The following is a 22,208-nucleotide window of genomic DNA, read 5'->3' on the forward strand; positions in this document are numbered from 1 at the left end:
GTGTGTGTGTGTGTATGTGTGTGTGTGTGTGTGAAGAGATCATGAGCTACGCCTGTTTTATGCTCATGACTCGACTAGAAAGCAGAATGTTCCAGCAGCCCTACAATCATTGAAACTAATGTGTGATATAGTGGGGCCCTCAGTTCTCGCCAGATACAGGCCCGTATGCCTCTGACTGTACGAATTTCTTTTGTATGCTATCATTATGATATTGTATTGGCCTAAGTGGACATTAAAATGAGTTTCGGGCTACTCGACATACTGAAACAAACAGCGGCCTCACGGCTCCGAACACACCGTTCCCCAATAGGCCTCCATGAAATCTACGTCTTTAACGGCCACGTGCACCAAAACTGGCAATCAAAACAAACACAGAAATTCAGATTAGGCTGCATTACACACAGATATGTGACTTCATTTTCTGCTCGGGATGCCATTGTTCCAATATATTTACATGGCAAATATTAGTTTGCTGCTATATTAATGTTTTGATTGAATGATCCCCTTTAACTTTTGTTCGTCCCTAATTATTATTACTACAAATCCCTTTATGTAAATGGTTCACTGGACTTTTCTTTCTCTGTAAGGAGAATTGGCTGCATGTTTTGAATGAGTGCCCCTCTAATGAATGTGGTAAGCCTGAGGTTAAGACTATCATGTGACTGGCTCAACAAGGAGGGGGTGCCTGGAGAAAACATAAAAAAAAAAATCCCTGTGAAATAATCACTTGGAACGTGCGCCGACAAGCCTACTTTCCGTCTGCAAAGTAAAATCTTGATGTAATGTTGAAACTAACAATCATTAGTTTAATGTTTTGTTTTGTACCCTCCTATCAACAATTCCCCCGTCTCTGTGCCACCCGGGAAGCTTTACGCACCAAGGAATGCTGCCCGTCCTGGGAAGGGGACGGTTCGCCCTGCGGAGCCAGCTCTGGTCGGGGTTTCTGCCGGGATGTGGAGGTGTCGGACCAGCCCGACGGGCCGCAGTACCCCTTCTCCGGGTTGGACGACAGGGAGAAGTGGCCCTTGGTTTTTTACAACCGGACTTGCCAGTGTGCAGGGAACTTCATGGGTTTCAACTGCGCGGACTGTAAGTTTGGCTACTTTGGGGTAAACTGCAATGACAGGAGAAAGTCTCTCAGGAGGAACATATTTCACCTGTCCCGGGCAGAGAGGCTCAGACTAATGTCTTACCTGAACTTGGCCAAGCAGACGACGAGCAGGGACTATGTAGTGGCTACCGGGACCTACCAGGAGATGGAAAACGGTTCCAATCCGATGTTCGCTGATGTGTCTTTGTATGATGTGTTTGTGTGGATGCATTATTATGTGTCCCGGAACGCGTTGCTAGGCGGGCCGGGGAATGTGTGGACCGATGTGGACTTCGCCCACTGGGCGCCTGCGTTTCTCCCGTGGCACCGCTTATACCTGCTGCACTGGGAGCATGAGATCAGGAAGCTGACCGGAGACATGGACTTCACCATCCCGTACTGGGATTGGCGGGACGCCCAGGGATGTGACGTGTGCACGAACGAACTGATGGGGGACCGGAGCTCCCAGGATCCCAGTCTTCTCAGCCCAGGCTCGGTCTTCTCTTCTTGGAAGGTAAAGTAACTCCTCCGGCTTCTCTCCTGGGGGGATGCCAGAGTTATTCTGTTCATCCCTTCGGTTTTCTTTTCCTTTCTTTTCTTACGCCCTACAGTAAAAATATCAAGATTAAAGTTGTTTGTGATAAATTAACTTAAGCTTCCTCCAACAATGCTCAATAAATATGTAGGCCTATAAAATAAAAAATAAACAATAATACATTTGTGTAAAGTTAAAATGTACGGATTCAATATAACATATTTAGCCTACATCAAGTGATGAGTTCAAGAGCTCAAGAGTTCAAAAGTCTATATACACTGAACAAACTTATAAACGCAACACTTGTTTTTGCCCCCAGTTTTCATGAGTTGAACTCAAAGACCTAAGACTTTTTCTACATTCACAGAAGGCTTATTTCTCTCAAATATTGTTCACATAACTGTCTAAATCTGTGTTAGTGAGCACTTCTACTTTGCAGAGATAATCCATCCACCTCAAAGGTGTGCATATGAAGATGCTGACCTGCACGTGCACTTAGGGTTGACACAAAAAAGGCCATTCTAAAATGTGCAATTTTACTGAATTGCAGCTGCAGTTTGTTGTTGTAACCGACTTGAGTGGGCAAATGTTCTCATTCGATGGCTTCTGGCACTTCTTCACGGATGAACCCTAACCGTAACACTAGATATACCAATACAGATTTAAGCAGTTTTGGGAACAATATTTGAGAAAGATAAGCCTTTTGTGTACATAGAAAAAGTCATAGATCTTTGAGTTCAGCTCATGAAAAATGGGGACAAAACAAAAGTGTTGCGTTTATAATTTTGTTCAGTATAAGTAGTATGGGTGGTTCACTTTTCAGATAACATGTTGAAGTGAGATTTAGTTCTGAATTGTTGCCTATGTTAGACATTATTACTTAAAAGATCATTAAAATGCAGGGGCATTGAAATTAACTCATCAATGATACACTTGCCTATTGTTCAATGAATAAATATATACACATTACATTCTAAAAAAACAAAACTTTCACATTTAGGTTTGTCCTGCTTCAGTGACATTTACCTTGACAGTAGGCTAACAACACATTAAACGTGATATCATTGTAATGGTTATTTCCAAACGCTGTAACCAACTTCTAGTAACAATAAGCCTACATCATTTGTAACAACTGCAACATGCTTGGTATTCACTGTATTACTGGGATGTGTGCCTCATTATTGCAATATGTTTCTGTTTGTCTCCATCAACAGGTACTGTGCTCCCAAGCACAGGACTACAATGACAGGGGTGTGTTATGTGATGCTGTGGACGAAGGCCCATTGCGTCGTAACCCTGGAAACCACAACCGTAATTTGGTTGAACGATTACCAACTTCCGCAGATGTAGAGTTCACTCTCAGTCTGACCAACTATGACACCGGAGCCATGGACCGCGGTGCCAACATGAGCTTCAGGAACACTCTGGAAGGTCAGATAGGCACGCATGCATATGTGTACGCACGCACGCACACACACACACACACACACACACACACACACACACACACAGTTTGATTTAAATAATGCACTATACCATCTATTTATTGTAAGAAGCTGTTGTGCAAAGAGCAATAGTGTATCCGTTTTGGATCTTTTTTTCAGATTGTCAATGAAAAACAAAAATGAATATCATTATACTGTATATGACAATATATTCAACAACAAATGCTGCTGCCACCTTGGGTAATGCTGAACTTATTTTGCAGGATTTGGGGATCCTAAGACTGGGTTAGGAAACAGTTCTCGTTTGGGCATGCATGCTGCTCTCCATGTGTTCATGAACGGATCCATGTCCTCAGTGCAGGGCTCAGCAAATGACCCTATATTCCTTCTCCACCACGCTTTTGTCGACAGGTGAGACACACACACACACACACACACACTTACTTTAGAATTTGAGTAGATTTACACACTTGCACTTAACATTCATTCTCTATGAAAGCATTTATGAGCAGTGGCTCAGGAGACATGGACCATCTCCATCACAATATCCAGAATCGGATGCTCCCATCGGGCACAACAGGGAGTACCACATGGTGCCCTTCATTCCCCTCTACAGAAACAGAGAATTCTTCATCTCCAGCAAGGACCTGGGATATGAATATTCACATCTGCTAAATGCTAGTAAGTTCTAATGGGGCTTTTCTATTTTTCACATTACTTTCCATTTCTTTTCCCAAAAAAATGCATTTACAGATATGTATTTGTTTAATTTATTTTAAATCAAGTTTTTCTGTAAAGGAAAGATCATTTAGCCCACTCAGATTTAGATTACTTACTATCCTTGTTTTACTCAAACATTTGCCTACTTCTATCTTTTTTTCCAGACCAGAGACTAGCAGAATCCATGCGTCCTTACCTGGAGGAAATGCAGGATGTGTGGCCCTGGCTGCTGCTTGCAGGGCTCTGTGGAGGAATTGTAGCAGTGACCATAGCGGCTGCAATCCTAACTGCAAAACGGCGATATGGAGGGTCGTCTTGGCTGCACATGAGCAAATGGAAAAACACATTTGCTCTTCCGGAAAGACAGCCACTTATCTTGAGTAGTGACACAGAGGACCCCAAACATCACAACTACCAAACAACTATCTGAAGGCACAGCCAGCCCTGTGCAGTGATGCATGCATCTATGAATTTTAATATTAAAGCACAGTAATTTATACATTGTTGGCTTATTGTAATGAGTCTATAATATTTGTTATTGGCAATGTATTTGAACTGTATTAAAACATTACAAAACTGTGCATGTAGGACATTTTGTTATGGGTTAAGAGGCATGTTAAAAGGTTCCACCCTCAACTTGTAGACCTAAATTCAAGCTCTTTTCAGAAAGTCTGTGCAACATGTATGATTACCGTCATGCAAGTGTTCCATTACTTGAAAAAGTAACTTAAAAATAAGGTTCTGCTGTATGTTGCACCAATCATGTACGCAGACATTTATTAAGACATTATATCTTAGATGCATTAATTGATCTTCACAACAAGAAATACAAACTCTTCAGATAAATGTACAAAAGCCTTGGGGCACTTTCTTTTATTATCTTTGTGTGGGAAATGAGTGAAACCACATTTTAGTTAACATTTAATTTGATTATTCATGTTTGTGGTGTTTGACATGCTTTTCGAAGGAGAAAAAAAAGTGATAATAGCTGCATAGATGTCAAGGTCTGCGACATCTCCACAGGATCGTGACATAATTCAATATTCTAACCTTGAAGTTATGTTAACGGTTTTGAAAACCTTTTGACATTTGTAAAAGTCACTGAAATTCCCAACGTTGCATGTGGATCAAAATCTTCACTTGAAATGTCATATACTCACAATTTAATTCAAGAGAAGTGTTTCTTTCACAAGGTCAGACAACTGTTGGAAGAGTCTGGTGTTAATACCACTTTAACAAACTTGGTCTGCATAAACTGAATGTCAGAAATATTCACACCACACCTTTAAAAGCTTAACACAAAAGTCTATTTTTGGTAAGATGAATTGGTTACCTAATCATTGTACTCTTAGGTAATGGTGTCATTCGGCCAAGCATAATTCATACATCCTAGACTTGAGACATGCTGTCAAGCATAGCGTTGTTATCATACAGTACTTTGCCAAAACATACTTTGTATTCAATCGGCATTCTTTGATATTACAGTACATTCTCAATATTAAAACTAAGGTTGCTTTAACAAGAAATGAGGAAACAATTACAGCATTGATCATTTAGAAGCAAAACTTGTACAAAATTGACAGAAGGGAATAATCATGTAAAAAGACCTTGGAGCAAATCTATTATTTTAACTGGAAAAGGCGGAGTAGTCGGAGAACATCTTAATTTCTAAGTTAACGAGTCCCAAGGAACTGTTGTGTCTTATAACACAATTTATTCAGAATAAACTCCATTAAACAAGTGTGGACTATTAGAGATCCAAATGTCCTACTCAAACTACATGAAGCAGCTTCATTGCCACACATACATGGGATACAATAGAGGATGGTTACAAATGTGGTCCATTATGAAGACTTAATATGAGCAGTTCACATGAAATGCTTTATGGGTCTGGGATTAATCATGGTCACACCTGACGACTATCCCATTGGGTGGTGGTGTTTCCAGGGGGTTTCAGTGCAACTAGAAACTGTGTCATAGTCTGACTTGATTAAAAATCTGCCAAAGTGTTCCCGTTATCATTCAGAACTTGAACAAAAAAAAAAATACTTGAAGATTTGTAGCATTCCAGCATATATAATGAACAACAGAAGTATCAAAAGTCAAGAAAAATGGACAAAGGCAAGTTTGTTTGTATGTATAAGAACTAAGAATGAAAAAGAAAACACTGGAAATGTTGAAAGTAGAGGCCAAACTTCCATGGCAGCAAAAGAGACAAAAAGAGGTAAGGAATGGACTGCGTGGCCTTAGATTCAGCTAAAAATACACACCGTTTGTATTTGAATTCCTCATCATTCATCTTCATCCTCGCTATCAGTCTCCTCTTTTTCCCTCTCCTTCTCCTCTTCCTTGGGCAGGGGCGGGGGAGGAAGGTCCAGACGAGCCCATGTCATGGGCTCGGACTTCTTCACGGCGACCTCGATCTTGGCGGCCATCATGTTCACTATGCTTTTACTCACATCTATCACCTACAAGGAAAGGAGAGAGTGTGACAAAGATGGCTTAGCTCCTTCGGTATAAGGTGATCACAGGTAAACTGGTCGGGCTAACGACTGAGTTATGAGCAGTATCAAGTCATGTTTTAACTGGGGTTTATTTATAGCTGAACCTTTATTTTCAAAGTCCAGTTACTGCCATTTTCAAACCTGACAGCAAAGACCTCTAGTGTAGCTCAGTAGCATATTAAATAATCAAACATACAATAATGTCCATGAAAGTATGTTATATTGTGGTATCTGGAAAGCTGTGCAAAAAGTGGTATTAGTTATTAGACTTCTTCCATCAGGTTGAAAGTGATGCTGCACTTACTCCCCACAAGCTGATTTTCTGCACAAATTCCTTCTCCCCCTCAAATATAACATGGATGTCGAGCTGAAAGAGAAAATAAAAGAATAATTAGATAGAGAAGGACACAATCACAAAAACTAAGCAGTTAGATATGGACAGAAATCCTCTGACAGACCGGTGGTGTCCCTCACCGTGGTGCTGTTTGCATCCACATAGCTCAGCTCCGGGACAGCGTTCTTGGCGTAGATAGAGATGATGACCTGCGCCCCTGTCTGGTGCCAGTCAAACCGACATGGAACCACTTTCTTACCCTGTATGGAGATTTCAAATAAACAACATTTGAGGCAGTGTTTGACTTTTTTAAGACACAAATTGAAGATGCAACCATTCAGTCCCCAGCATGCTGTCCTCTGTGCAAGTGTTTACCAACACCACTAGATGGAGTCACAGCTGAGGCTTTCTCACATGGACTAGCACACATAAATGAACACTCGCTGTCAAAGGAGCACACCTACCGCATCTTTTTTTCTCCATACATGTGTTCCCTTGGTACAGCCCTCTTGAGAGAGGAAGGTGTTAAAGTCAGAGGTTTTCTTCTTACAGCAGCTCCAGTATTTCATCCTGAAGATGCAGGAAAGACAAACACCCGTGAGATTTTAAGCAGTCAGTAACTTGTCACTCAAGTGAACCAATGAACAAGACAAACAGGAAGACGGACAGGAAAATATCAGTGTTGCTCTTAATGTTTCTTTTACAGTTTACAGTTACAGAATATCTACCATTTCATGACATTACAGTGAAACGCATAGATGGAGAGTTTTTCAGTACTTACCCTTCATGGAAGATAGGAAATCCAGAGTGGTATAAGCATACATCCGAATCGCTTGCAGGTCCATCAAAACTCTAAAACAAAAAAAAGGAAAAAAAGTCTAGTTTAAAAGACTAAACCGGATCATTTTTGCCATCAAAAATACAAATAGGGATTAATGACTAATATCTTGTTCTCTGATAAAAACTTTGGTAAAAATTAAAAACATTCCAATTTAGACTCTACCAAGATCCCAAATGAATAATCACATAAAAAGTAGGCAGCCCTTGAGAGCATATCTCATGGCTTTCCATCAGATCAGTTAACGTGCAATTATGTAAATCATTAAAGTCCTACGCCAAGCTTCTACAAAACCTGTCAATGCCAATCTTCTTTACAATTTATGTTCTAATCTTGGGGGTTTCTGCTCTGACAGGCTAGATTAGCTTGAGCAAAAAATGTTGCTTTGCAGCCGTCTCAGAGCAAACACTGTGGAGGAGGTAAAGGAACTCTATGATTTTCACCTTAACCAAAGCGATGAGCTCTTTTGGGGCATTATCTTCATTATTTGTTTACATTTTTATTTAATGACATCTGTGATAGATATGTTCAAATATGTTAATTGAATCAGGCTTAGTGGGAACTTATTTGGCAGAATCCACCATTTTCACCCTAACCACAGCATAAATTTAAAGCTAAATTAATGTAAACATTTAAACTGTTGTTGCCAGAGGTATGGATAAAGAGATTTATTGTTACTCATTTCAACACCATGAACAATTTATGACAGAATGTCTTTCCCATAACACATTCACTTACTTTAGTACATCCTCCATTTTTACAAGATGTCCCAATCTTGATCTCATCATTTTCATCCTCTAGAAAAACAGAGACACAAAGAGACAAATAATTGACTTAGATGCTTTGAACAGCATCTAAAAAAGGCATCCACAGTTGTGATGTGTTGTCCTGTGCCTGTCAGCTTTAACTCAAACGCCATGATGTGAATGACACTGGTGGGGCAAATTCCCAGAGCCCGTCCATTAACTTCCCGTCAACATGACCTTCCTGTCTACTCTAACAAAAAGTGGACGTAATGGATGTCGTTTATGATGAAGAGGACAAAAAACAGAAACCCAGAAGAGTTAAGAGGAGAAAGAAGGGGACGATAAAGTTATGTTCCCACCTTTCTTCTCTGCCACATTTTCAGAAAGCTTCAGTCTCTCCAGAGCCTGCTTCAGTGAAGTGGAGACATTATGCTGCAATCTCACCATCGGCTCATCAGCACTGTAACGGTAACAAATCTATTAGGCATGAAACATTAACAAAAGGAAGGGACAAAAGGTATTAAAAATAAATAAATTAACTTCAAAATGAGGTATTGGGCACAAAGCCAGCCTAAGACCAACAAACTACTTGAAAATAGTCACTATTAAGTAGTAATCGCTTCATCAATAGCTTGTCCATGTTCCTTTGAACGCTGTAGAGAAGCATCCAGGGTAAACGACTAGAACTCCTCAGACTATCATGTGGCTCTTCAGTATTCAGGCTGATTTTCTACCTCTGATATTGTAACTGTCCTTGCCCTTTTATGCATTGGACACTAAACCAGAATTAATAGAAGCAGAATGTGGCACGTGGGATAATAAGGATACATATATAGTTTTAAACTGAAAGCCCTGCTAATGTACTGAATGGAGGAAAGTGTATCCTTCTTGGTCTGTTTTTCCCCCTTTAAATGTGATTTGGTAAAATCTTTGTATCTCCAAAAAACATGTTTGCTTAATTTAAAAGGGGCTATGTTGCCCAAATAATAAGAGCACAGGGTATTCCTACAATATTGATTAAAATATGTGTAAAGCCAACTGTACAACCTCGGCCTGCTAATCGCCTCCTGAGGCCTTGGTGCGGAGATGATGTACTCGTTAAACTTTGGCTTTTGGTCATCTGCGTCTTTCTTTTCTCCTGATGATGTCACATCTGGTTTCACCGGCTCAGGGGGCTTCTCCTTGTTGTGGGGACCTTTTGTACAGCCCTGTGGAGGAGAAAGTCATTGGGTTGGACTCACAAAGGAGTGCCCAGGCCAATATGGCCACAGCAAAGGTGGCAGTCAATGCCTATGACAACAATAGACCATGGAAGCACAACCACTGAGGATTAAAAGTATGGATTAAAACAGAAGCTAAAACTTACAACAATGCTGAGGAAGTCTGAGAAGTCGGTGGTTCTTCTCTTGCAGCAGGACCATCCCTGGAGAAAGTCAGACAGACATTAACTTTGAGCAGATAACAAGACACAAGCTAGCTGTGCATTTTCAGGCACTTTACCTTCAATGCATCGTGAAATACTGGGACTCCTGGATGATAGGTGCAACCATCTGTAAAAGAAGAACCACAACTTTGATTAATTTAGAGAAATAAATGTGGTGATATAGGAAACATGGTTACCCACAACAGCATCAAATAACATGCAACCTAACTTATAGACTTTTCTGGCCAACTTTTATTGAATTAGAGTTTCATTAAACACACAAAACCTTCAGTTTTCAAGTTACACAAATAATGGCTCACTGTGGCAGAAATACATATTTTAGTGAATGATAAGTAAGTAGAAAATTAGTTTCTGAATATGGCAAGGCATTTTGAGAATCAACAACTACAAATGATCTATTGTCATATTCAGCTGTTTAACGGGGACCAACCCTTTTGTGGTGAAGCACTACAACATCAGTGATGTCTTGTCTGCATTTGATCCTCCTTTTATGTGTGGGATACATCTCAAAAGACTTGGGTCAGTAATGGCTGATGCTGCCTTCAGAAAACTGTGTAGATTGTAGGATGAAATACAAAATAAAAATGTATTTATTCTCTCTCTTAGGGCTGGGCAATTATCAATATCGTGATATGAGATTAGATATCGTCTGAAATGAATGAAATGGATATTGTAATATGGCATGTGTGTATTTCACTTGGGCATTAGAAAATACATTGGAAATAATTATTTAACTCATTTTTTGTAGAGAAGTTTTCATGCTGAGGCTAAATATCAGCAACATACAAGCCAAACCGGTCCAAATAAAAATATATCTGAAACTGATACAAGACAACCACACATGACCAATTTCTATGAATACAAAAACTTATGAGGATTTATGACATTAAGATACAATCAGAACCTTTGATAATTCATCACTTAATATTTGCCTTATCAGAAAAGTACAGCATGATTTTTTTTAAATGTAAACTGCCCTAAAAGACAAATCCCTGTAGAATCAATGGAAAAATGTGTCTGGGCAATGCCATAAATCCTTAATGCCTCTGAAGTTAATAATAATATACTCTATTGTTTGAAAGTAGCATTTATTGACATTATAATGTAGCCTATTATTTGAAGACAGAAGACATTTCTAATAAAAGGAAATAAGGGACTCATTGAGGTTTTGTCATGGGAGCTAAAGAAAACAATACCACTTTCAACTATAAATTACATGTAGATCAGTGGCTTTGAATACATTAAAACATAATTTTATGAACAAACTCTATTAAGTAAGGAAACTCAAGATAAATAAGTAAATTATCATTCAAATGATCTCCCTAGGAAACCTTACAAGTGAATATTCTAGTGGTATTGTTGGGGTACTACACATGTTAATGATTTGTATGTCAAGTTAGGAATTCATAGTTTCTCACATAAAAACAAGATGATGTAGTCTATCCTAAAACAGTGCCAAACCTGTTAACACCAACTCAACCATGGCATCATACATGACAAAAGGCAATGAGATGGGAAAAATCAGTTTAGATCATGATGAGTTCAAAATGCCTGTCTCCTGAGGAATCTTGTGTTACATTTAATTAAGGATTTGGCCACTGGTTCCATTAGAAATTAGTACTGTAGACACATTACGACTATGTGTGTCAAATGTCCTGATTTCTTAATGAGGCCCCTGATTATTGGGGATACTGCTCTCCCTTTCAGAAATTGATATGGCTGCAGACTGCGTGGGTTCAACATATACTTTGACTTTCCTCAGGCATAGGACTGCTCAGTACTGTACTAAAGAAAATTACTATCTTATGAATATATGTTATTTATTTCCATCCCTTATGGGTTTCTCACATTTTGTGCATCTTTGCACACTTAGGGGCACAAGTGTCATACCTATAAGGTATGCAATAACACACCTACTCCATCAGGAGGTTTACTTTTCCTTAGGTACGACACTGTAGTGTCTGGAAGGCTGTGAGGATTATTTAAACATGTCTTTATCCGACCTATGTCACTGTTTTATGTTTAGTGTTATAGTTTTGCAGTACTTCTGTCTCTTTTGTGTTTACGTTTATTTCATGTGGAACTTACGTTGCTTGACAACCCAAAGACTGCTGGAAAACAACCAATGGGATGGACATTTCCATACAGTGAGATAACGTTACCTTGAAAAGCTGAACCTCAATGTTGACCGGTGACTCTGTTTAACCCGGTCTGTTTTTCGAGTTGTTGAAAAAGTGATTTCGCTGTTTTCGCACTTGTGGTGACATGGTGTGTGACAACATTAATAAAAAAACTCCTGTAGTCTTCATGTAGTAAAGACGGTGAATCTCGTGTTTCTGAAACTTCAAGCCGACGTACTGTGTCCTGTCCCCGGTACAATGCAGTCTCAAAGTTACCCTGCTAATGTGGAGCTTAACATGCTAACAACATATTGACGATTCACAGCAAGCCCAAGAGTTATTGGCTTCTTGAGTTGTAAGTGTTGATGAAAGAAGTTTTTACTGTGTTGGGTCCAGTCAGCTACAGTAATATCAAGTTAACGTTAGCTAGCTACATGGGCCGAGGAGGCCTGCTGGCTATAGAAATTTCCAGATGATCAGAGGTTAGCTTGCTAACAGACTGGTAACGTTAGGGGTACAGCGACAGTTAAAATACTAGCTTGCTAGCTATAACGTTACTCACCGTCTGGGTTATTTTCTGGATCAAATCGCTGTCCACATCCTTTATTATAACACAAAACAGACATGATGGTGGGTGGAACAAGTTTAACTGGTGGCCAGAATTGTAACTAACCACTTAAGAGCTTGTGTGTGTGTGTGTGTGTGTCGGTGTGTGTGTGAGAGAGAGAGACAGAGCGCGAGAGAATATGGTAGATCGGATCCACTAGACGTCACAGGACGTGCATCGTGGCCCGCCTTTTTCTGCCTCTGATTGGTTTACCCTAACCCTAACCAATCCTAATCCAAGTACGTCAACACGTCTAGAGAATCCGATCTAGCATCTGTGTGAGAGCCGTAGCAGTTGCCTGAGACTGCTGCACATCACATTTCCGGATATTGTCGGCTACACTCGGCAAAGATCGCCACATGCATCCTGTGAGCGCACCGCGGTCCCACTCGGCGACAACTGATGCTGGTTGCTTCATAACTTGCGTTAAGCCACATGTTCTTCATACCCCATTTATCTCGGACCTTAACCATAGCCAGCTGACACACCTAACTGCTTAACTTCAGTGTTCGTGTTAACTATTGCAGACAAAGCCGAACTAGCCCACTGCAATCAGGTCTATTAGTCAGGTGCATGAAACTGGGGCAATAGCTCATAGTTTTACGAGGATGGCTGCAGCCTAGTAGACAACTGCCTGTCGGGGTATGGGCACATTTATTTTGCATTTCGCACATCTACACCGACTTCTGCGCGACTGTTTCGCCTTTCTTGTTTAGACCTGTCGGAGAGAGCATGGGGAAGGATTTACTTTCGCTGATGACAGCTGTTTGGTGTAAAGGTAAGACACGCTGCGATGTGGGAAGTATGTCTTCAACAGCTCTATTGCATCTGCAACAACATGGGAGATGATAAATGCACCCCGATGTCTGCCGGGAAAGTCACCCTCTGGGGAATGTTAATTGGAGTCTCTGGATTCTGACAGCCTATTTACGACAGCCAATTTGGTGCTGATGCCTATACTTTGTCCATACACACAGTATAAGCGAGGGAATTTAATATTTCATCAGTTTACAAAAGAAATGTGGTTTCTGTTGTATTTAAGTTGTAAATGATCAAGAGAATGCCATTGGCGTTACTACTTTTAGTAGGCTAGGCTATAGGGCTACAGTGTCCCATACAGTGGACCTACTTAAAAGCAGTTGTAATGAAAAGAAAAAGAGTAGCCTACAGAATTATTATTTTTTAAATAGGCCACCTCATATTCCATTCCCTTTTCCTGGCAGTTACTAATGAGTTTAAACTTTGGCTGTGCACTGGAGTTAACCTGATAATAACCAATGGTGGAAGTAGTGGCCTACTCAGATATTTTATTTAAGTACACGCAGCAATACCACATTGTAGAAATTCATACAAAATTGTAAAAGTCATAGCCTACATTTAAAATATAGTAAAGGTAGGCCTACAGGCTAAAGAATAATCTGTGTCTAAAGGGCACTCTGTATTATAATGCCAGCAATTGTTCCTGATCCCTGTTATTTTATTTGGTGACATTATGTTGTTCACTGAGTCTTTTAAGTGAACTTTGCTTTGATGTGGTTTGTTTAAAGATATATGTCAGTCTCAGCTTCTGAGCCTTTCCGCTGGAAAGTTTCTGGTGCAATATTCAGTGTTTTAATGCAAACTGTTCAGCACGACATTGAATATGCTATCATATCCCAGTAGTGATAAGCAGTACCCCAGAAATGTCTTTGTAACTTTTGTCACACAGTTCTCTTTAAAAAAAAAATTGGCATGCAGAGTGCATGTCTGTATCAACTCTCCAACTGAATCCAGATCTGTTATTCTTTCCAAATATAGGGTGACTGGGTTATGGAATAGTGATGAAGCCTAATCGGTGGGGAAATATGCCTCCTCTACCCAGCCTCTCTCTTCTTTTCCATTTTATTTGCTTCTACCTCCTCCTCTGTTTCACCTCAACCAATGCCCAGTTCTTGACAGAACCTAGGGCAGGTCAAGGCCTTCTGCTCTTCACCCAGCCTGCCTATAATGCTTCCATCTTTGAGAACTCTGCAGCAAGAACCTATACCAGGAGTGAGGTCAAAATGGGCATCGTTCTTGGGCCACCTCGGTCTTTGAACATACAATATTCCATTGTGTCTGGAGACAGTGAAGGAATCTTCCAGGCTGAGGAATTTGTAATGGGAGATTTTTGTTTTCTCCGTATACGCACTAATGGAGGCAGTGGTGCCACATTAAATCGGGAAGTACAGGACAATTACACATTGACAGTTAAGGCATCTGCCCATGGAGGCCTAGAGGCCTTAGCCACTGTTTATATCAAGGTCTTAGATACCAATGATCTCCGACCTCTCTTCTCCCCTACCTCCTATTCATTTGTTGTTTCTGAGAGTGCCCCTCTGGGTGCCAGCATAGGACGTGTAACAGCCACAGATGCTGATGTGGGCTCCAATGGGGAGTTCTACTACTTCTTCAAGAACAGAATTGAACTTTTTGCTGTTCATCCGACCAGCGGTGTCATCACCCTGACAGGTCGGCCCAGAATGGACAAACAAGACCGATTTGAGCTAGAGGTGCAGGTGGTTGACAGAGGGATGAAACTTTATGGGAACAATGGTATTAGCAGCACTGCTAGGCTGGTCCTTACTGTGGAGCGGGTTAATGAATTTGCTCCTGTTCTCAATGCAGTTGCTGTCGTTCCATCATGGGCAGAAAAGGACCCAGTCTATGCCATAATGACTGTGGAGGACAAAGACGAGGGAATATCTGGGGATATAGAGTGGGTGTCCATCATTGAGGGTGACCCTACTGAACAATTTGTGATTGATCGATCACCTGTTGGGAATGAGTACAGGGTTAAAACATCAGAATTGTTCAACTGGGATACATTCCCCTACGGCTGCAACTTAACCTTTCAAGCCAAAGACAGAGGTATACCTCCTAGGTTTTCTAATACTCAAGTTGTTCAGTTGTTGGTTAGAAAGCCAGACCCAGTGTTGGCCAATTTCCAGAAAGATGTTTATGTAGTGAAGCTGAGTGAAATAGCTCCCCCAGGCACTATTGTAGAGGTGGTGAAAATCTCCCCAGCTCCTCTGAGTGTCAATTACAGCTTAAGCAGCCCCTCAGATCTGATGTACTTTGATATAAATCCTTTGACTGGAGTTATTGTGACCACAAGGCAGCTGACAAGGATATTACAAGATTTCATGGAGATGGAGGTAGTTGATATTATCAGTCAGCAGCAAGCAAGGGTCCAAATCACCATAGAGGATGCTAATGACAACTATCCAGTGTTCAACAGGCCATTCTATGACGTTGCAATCAATGAGAGCCTACCTGTAGGCACTGTTGCTCTTGTAGTGTCCGCTGTGGATGCTGATAAAGAAGAGAATGGGTATGTAACCCACACAATAAGTGGCGAACAGTCTCTTCCGTTTACAATAGACGAGGACACAGGGGAGGTGAGGATCACAAGAGATCTAGACTTTGAGTCATCAGATGATATTTATACTTTTGTAGTGCGGGCCTCTGATTGGGGTTCACCATACAGAAGGGAGAGTGAAGTTAATGTCACTATTCGTCTGATAAATATCAATGACAACCAGCCTCTTTTTGAGATGGTTTCTTGCAGGGGGATGATAAGCCGTGATTTCCCTGTCAGCGAGACTATTGTCACCATGTCAGCTGTAGACATGGATGAGCTAGGAATGGTGAGCTACAAGATACTGTCTGGGAATGAGTTAGACTATTTCAATTTAAATCCAGACTCCGGGGCTTTGTCTTTAAGAAGATCGTTAGGCATGGCTAATTTAAAAAGTGGGATATTCAACCTGAAAATAGTTGCAACAGATGGTGAGATGTTATCTGATCCTACATTTGTGAATGTATCTGTGGTGAGGGGTAGGCTGCCACCCAGGGGGTTCAACTGCAAGGAGACCAGGGTAGCCCAGCTGTTGGCAGAAAAAATGGTTTCAAAAGCATCTGCTAGGGCTAGACCAAGACAAGTTGAGAGAAATTCAGATAATTTCTCTATAAACAAACAGGCTCCACAGTTTGAGGCCTTACCTACTAGTATTCTAGTGAGAGAAGACCTTGCTGCTGGTGCCAGTGTATTTCAGGTGAGAGCACGAGATGGCGACACAGGCTTCAATGGCCGTGTACTCTTTTCCATATCTGATGGTAACAAAGAAAACTGCTTCAACATCAACATGGAGAATGGGTTGATAACTGTTTTGCAGCCACTTGACAGGGAGCGATTGGATCGTTACTTCCTTAATATCACCGTGTACGATCAGGGCTTTCCTCAGTTGTCCAACTGGAGACTACTGACTGTGATCATTGAAGACACAAATGACAATGACCCCCAGTTTTATCAGGACAGCTACTCTGCTCTTGTTGCAGAAAACTCAGCCATTGGTATTGAAGTTATTACCATGACTGCATTTGACAGAGACATGGGTCAAAATGGACAGCTTTCCTATATAATGCTGACGAGTGTCCCTCAGTTTGGTATTGACAGCGAAACTGGAAGTGTTTTTGTTTCTAGCCATTTGGACAGAGAAACCATCCCAATGTTCACTTTGAAGATTGAAGTGAGAGATAAGGCTGAAAGAGGAACTCGAAGGTCGTCAGTGACTACTCTTTGTATAATAGTGGAGGATGTCAATGATTGCGCCCCAGCTTTCATTCCTAGCAGCTATAGTGCTCGTGTGCTGGAGGACCTCCCACCAGGAGCCGTGATTACGTGGGTGCAGGCTCAGGATCCAGACATGGGTCCCGGTGGACAGATCCGATACTCCTTAATTAATGACTTCAACGGCACTTTTGAGGTAGGTGTTGTCACTATTTGTTTTGCCTATTCTGTTGCATATTCTGATCCTCTTTCTGTTGACATTTTATGATGTATGGGATTGTAATGTTTTGTACAGATCAATGCTGGAAGCGGTGTGTTGAGGATTAGGAAGGAGATGGACTTTGAGAAACAATCGTTTTTCAACCTGACATTACTTGCGGAGGACAGAGGAGTACCTAGTCTCAGGAGTATGACATTTGTGGAGGTGGAGGTGTGTAACACACACATTTGTATCAGAACAAATTCTAAATCAAAATCAGTTTCATCAATTGAGCACTGACATGTATAGTTATGTTGGTTTATTTCAAGCTTTAAATTGTTGATAAAACATCCCAATATTTACACATGGAAAAACCTGTATAACTGCATTTCAATCGTGGTGCACTAAAACCCCCCAACCCGACCCAACCCACAGTAATGATACAGAATGTATGCTCAAGGAGAAGTTGCAGAATTACCCACAATTCAATTAAATTTAATTCCATTGAAGGGAACGTTAGGGCACACCAGTAAAGTATATAATTAATTTACCAAAATCATTGCTTGTCAGAAAATCATGCTAGCCATAATTTAATTAAAGGCAATATTGGTATATTGGTCTAATGTTATATTGTACATTCAAACTTCATCAACATCTCTTGACTCTTTGTATGTCTTCAGGTGGTGGATGTCAATGAGAATTTGTATGCACCTTACTTCCCTGACTTTGTTGTGAGAGGCTCAGTGAAGGAGAACTCTCGTGCAGGCACAAGCGTCCTGACAGTCAGCGCTAAGGACGATGACAAGGGGCGAGATGGTATGTTGAGGTACTCTGTCAGAGGAGGCAGCGGACTAGGCACTTTCGCCATTGACGAAGACACAGGTGAGACACAAGATCAATTGTGATGCCTACTTATGTAAAGTGGAAATCCAATAACTTGTAGTGCTGTGCATAGAATATCAAAATCCAAACGTGTTGCAAATCATTGCGTGTTATAGAAAATGTATGTGCCATTACCGATGACTTTCATGTGTGTAGTTGTTGCTCAAATTTTCCCTTTGTCACATTGTGGTTTTGTATTTCAGGTGATGCAAATAAATAATGACCCCTTGATAGCATTGTGCATTTGTATTTGAGGGAGAGTGTGAGGTACAGTCAGATTGAGTGTGTTGACGGGGCCTCACGTGGGAGCTGTGTACCGGGAGATCGTTACTGTAATGAGGGCAGCATGGCAGCTACACTGGCTTCGCCTCAGGCTACCCAGTACAACTGATCCAGTGCTGTGTGGATGGCATGGATCAAGAATGTCCTGCACAGCTCTACCATCTTTTTCAAGAGTAGTGAAATCACTGTGACTGATCCCAAAAAAGTGTGCAATTGTCTTCAACTCTCCCGCAGTGTCAAAGCACAGCTGAAAACATCTTGATCCAAACAGGAGGCAGTGACTCACTCACCCAGGGATAAAATGAATCAAATACCCAGTTTGAAAATAGGACAGTTCATATTAGTGGCGCATGTACGGCATGAAAGGCCAACTCTCTCTCTCTCTATATATATAAATATATATATATACACTCACCGGCCACTTTATTAGGTACACCATGATAGTAAGGGTTGGACCCCCTTTTGCCTTCAGAAATGCCAATTCTCGTGGCATAGATTCAACAAGGTGGCTGGAAGCATTCCGGGAGTTTGGTCCATTTGACAGATGGCATCACACAGTTGCCGCAGATTTGTCGGCTGCACATCCATGAGCGAATCTCCCGTTCCACCACATCCCAAAGATGCTCTATTGGATTGAGATCTGGTGAGTGGAGGCCATTTGAGTACAGCGAACTCATTGTCATGTTCAAGAAACCAGTCTGTATGATTCCAGCTTTATGACTGGCGCATTATCCTGCTGAAAGTAGCCATCAGAAGTTGGGTACATTATGGTCATAAAGGGATGACATGGTCAGCAACAATACTCAGGTAGGCTGGGCGTTGCAACGATGCTCAATTGGTACCAAGGGGCCCAAAGAGCCAAGAAAATATTCCCCACAATGACACCACCACCACCAGCCTGAACCGTTGATACAAGGCAGGATGGATCACCTCTTCATGTTGTAGAGCCAAATTCTGACCCTACCATCCGACTGTCGCAGCAGAAATCGAGACTCATCAGACCAGGCAACGTTTTTCCAATCTTCTATTGTCCAATTTCGATGAGCTTGTGCAATTGTAGTCTCAGTTTCCTCTTAGCTGAAAGGAGGGGCACCCGATGTGGTCTTCTGCTGCTGTAGCATCTGCCTCAAAGTTCGACGTACTGGGGTTCAGAGATGCCTTCTGCCCACCTTGGTTGTAACGGGTGGTTATTGAGTCACTGTTGCCCTTCTATCAGCTCGAACAGTCTGGCCATTCTCCTCTGACCTCTGGCATCAACAAGGCATTTCCGCCCACAGAACTGCCGCTCACTGGATGTTTTTTCTTTTTCGGACATTCTCTGTAAACCCTAGAGATGGTTGTGGTGAAAATCCCAGTAGATTAGCAGTTTCTGAAAACTCAGACCAGCCCTTCTGGCACCAACAATCATGCACGTTCAAAGTCACTCAAATCCCCTTTCTTCCCCATACTGATGCTCGGTTTGAACTGCAGGAGATTCTCTTGACCATGTCTACATGCCTAAATGCACTGAGTTGCCGCCATGTGATTGGTGCTTAGAAATTAAGTGTAACGAGCAGTTGGACAGGTGTACCTATAAAGTGGCGGGTGAGTGTATATCTATAATCTAAATCTATCATCTTCTATATATATCTATATATATTATATTATATATATTTATATATATATATATATATATTTACTGATATAACACACACACACACACACACCACACACACAAACACACACAACACAACACACTACTGGTCAAAAGTATGGGTCACTTACAATTTTCCATTCCTCCCATTGTAGGCAGAATACAGCTGATCTGAGGGTGGCTGATCAATGCAATATCACATTGCCCATTATCATTAAGCATTCATCCAATGTTCCAAAGGCACATTCTGTTTACTAATCTGATATCATTTTAAAAATCTAACTAAGAAAACATTGGAGAACCCTTTTGCAATTATGTAAGCACATAATGTAATCTGAAAACTGCCACCCTGGTTAAAAAACAATGCAACTGATCTCAGCTGGTATTCTGTCTATAATGGAGTGCAATGGAAATTTCCAAGTGACCCCAAACTTTTGCTATAATTCCATTTGAGAAATAGGACTCATTTTTTATATTTCCATGGGAACAAAAGTAGGTGTAAGAAAGAACTCTTGCTTTTCCATCAAAGCTTGTTGCAGTCTCTGTTTCTCTATCCAAGCTGTTAAAACTTCTAAACCTAATCTCTCTCTGTCTCTCTCCATGGTGCTAAAACACTTAAACTCCAAACTCCGAAAATCATTCACAAAATTCTCCTGGGTACTCCATAGTGAGTAGTGATGCCATGTCTTACCACTGACAGGTCCTGTATTGTAAATAAGAATGTCAATTGCGAGAATCCCTTGCAGTGGAAGTCACTTTCCACTGAAATGTATTTAGATAAATCACCTCACAGCAATGTAATACACTAGTCATGATTTAAACTACTGTTAATAATCAGTTACCAAATATCTAACCCGTTTTGCTCATGTTTATGAATTTGTTACTATAGAGTTTGTTTTAAAATAATAAACGGCTATTCCAGTAACCACTTAATTTAATTTGATACCACCCACATTTTCATTTTGCCAAGTGAATCCTAGTTTCTTACAGTTAACATTGATAGTCGTTATATTTGTCATCAAGTAGCAGGAGAATAATAACAAGACATACAGTAGGAATGCGTAATAATACAATCTCATTTGCCTGACCCAGAAGAAGAAGAAGACCCATCAGGGTCAAAATATTGCCTTTTTGTTAAATATGGGAATTTAAAGCAGTGTTGTAGACATTACCTTTTTTTCACTTTAGTGTTTTTCATTTGTCCTGCACCTGCCAGAAGGTGGGATGTGCACACAATTATTTTTATAAATACAGTCTCATAACCATGGCAATCTAACTATTAGTTGGGGAATTGAAACTACTTAGTGACAGATCATATATTAACTAACCAGTTTCTGGCTATTAGAAATAGTTAACATTGCAGATAAACTATAGAACAGAATACTATTATATAGTACAGCAAGATTAGATAAGAAGCTTTATCAATCTCCAATGGCGAGACTCATTTGCAACCAAATTAACACATAGACAACTAGGAGGGCACTCAGAGAGGGCAGATCTCTGCCATGGCCAAAATAATTTGTGTATCCGCACCGTGATTCAGAATTCACTCCAAAGTTTAATGGGGTATGCCCATGCAAAACCCTTTCACCAAGTTTCTAAATCTGACCACTGCTAGAACAAAATACCTTCTGAGTCATTCAGTAGAAATCTGAGACATCCTTTATCTCTTTACTGAATTATCTTAATAATCTGTTTAAAACACTGGCCTTCAAAATACAGAACCGTTTTGAACTACTAAAGTCAATTGTTGCTAGTTTTTGGCAGTGTAGTAACCAGTGCCTGGCTAAAAAAATAAGTAGTAGTTTAAACAGTTTGTTTTAGATCTTATTGTTAGAGAAAAGATGACAGCGTTCCTCTTCTGGCGTCTTTCTTCATCTCTTGTTGCACTGGTCCTACTGTAGATAACTTACACTGGAGGCTTGTATTGACCTTTAACTAGGCTAATTAGAATTGACTGTAGTTGAGAGAGAAGGCAAGAGAAACAGATGGACAAATGGAGAGAATGTCTCTTGCCCTCACTGTATCTCTCTATACATAATTGCATAATAGTGTACACACTGTACTCATGACAAAACAGTGTTACAGTACACAGACAGATCCACGCAGTCTTCTGTAACAGTACTTGGTTTACTTTAGTTTTAAATCCCCAGTAAAGTGCATCACAACTAGAGAAAGTTTATTGAGTGCAGGTTTTCCAGGGGAAATCAGAGTGCTTGTTAGAGCAGAAAGTGCAGG

At 40.7% G+C, this 22,208-nt stretch overlaps 3 protein-coding genes across 4 annotated transcripts in view; 2 read left to right on the plus strand and 1 right to left on the minus strand.

Annotated features, from left to right (window-relative positions):
* The first annotated feature begins 673 nt into the window (after positions 1–673).
* LOC116700242 (tyrosinase) lies at positions 674–4,253 on the plus strand. Its single transcript, XM_032533262.1, has 5 exons — positions 674–1,604; positions 2,840–3,056; positions 3,334–3,481; positions 3,570–3,751; positions 3,955–4,253. Exons 1-5 carry the CDS (start codon positions 783–785, stop codon positions 4,218–4,220), a joined length of 1,635 nt encoding a protein of 544 aa, XP_032389153.1. The 5' UTR covers positions 674–782; the 3' UTR covers positions 4,221–4,253.
* Positions 4,254–4,632: 379 nt separating this feature from the next.
* Positions 4,633–12,543, minus strand: chordc1b (cysteine and histidine-rich domain (CHORD) containing 1b). The gene is made up of 11 exons (XM_032534135.1): positions 12,339–12,543; positions 9,713–9,762; positions 9,579–9,635; positions 9,260–9,420; positions 8,572–8,672; positions 8,205–8,263; positions 7,410–7,480; positions 7,093–7,198; positions 6,769–6,888; positions 6,599–6,661; positions 4,633–6,258 (listed from the first exon to the last, which is right to left on the minus strand). The coding sequence occupies exons 1-11, from the start codon at positions 12,400–12,402 to the stop codon at positions 6,082–6,084; spliced, it is 1,029 nt and encodes a 342-aa protein (XP_032390026.1). The 5' UTR covers positions 12,403–12,543; the 3' UTR covers positions 4,633–6,081.
* A 200-nt stretch (positions 12,544–12,743) lies between these two features.
* Positions 12,744–22,208, plus strand: part of fat3b (FAT atypical cadherin 3b) — a 61,898-nt gene continuing 52,433 nt past the window's right edge. For both annotated transcript variants that reach the window (XM_032534541.1, XM_032534543.1), the window contains exons 1-4: positions 12,744–13,161; positions 14,181–17,170; positions 17,270–17,404; positions 17,854–18,055. In XM_032534541.1, the coding sequence (XP_032390432.1) occupies positions 14,204–17,170; positions 17,270–17,404; positions 17,854–18,055 (3,304 nt within the window). In that variant the 5' untranslated portion in view covers positions 12,744–13,161; positions 14,181–14,203. The remainder of the gene's footprint in view (positions 13,162–14,180; positions 17,171–17,269; positions 17,405–17,853; positions 18,056–22,208) is intronic.

Source organism: Etheostoma spectabile, chromosome 13, assembly GCF_008692095.1.
Source record: "Etheostoma spectabile isolate EspeVRDwgs_2016 chromosome 13, UIUC_Espe_1.0, whole genome shotgun sequence".
In the NCBI taxonomy this organism is placed as follows: domain Eukaryota; kingdom Metazoa; phylum Chordata; class Actinopteri; order Perciformes; family Percidae; genus Etheostoma; species Etheostoma spectabile.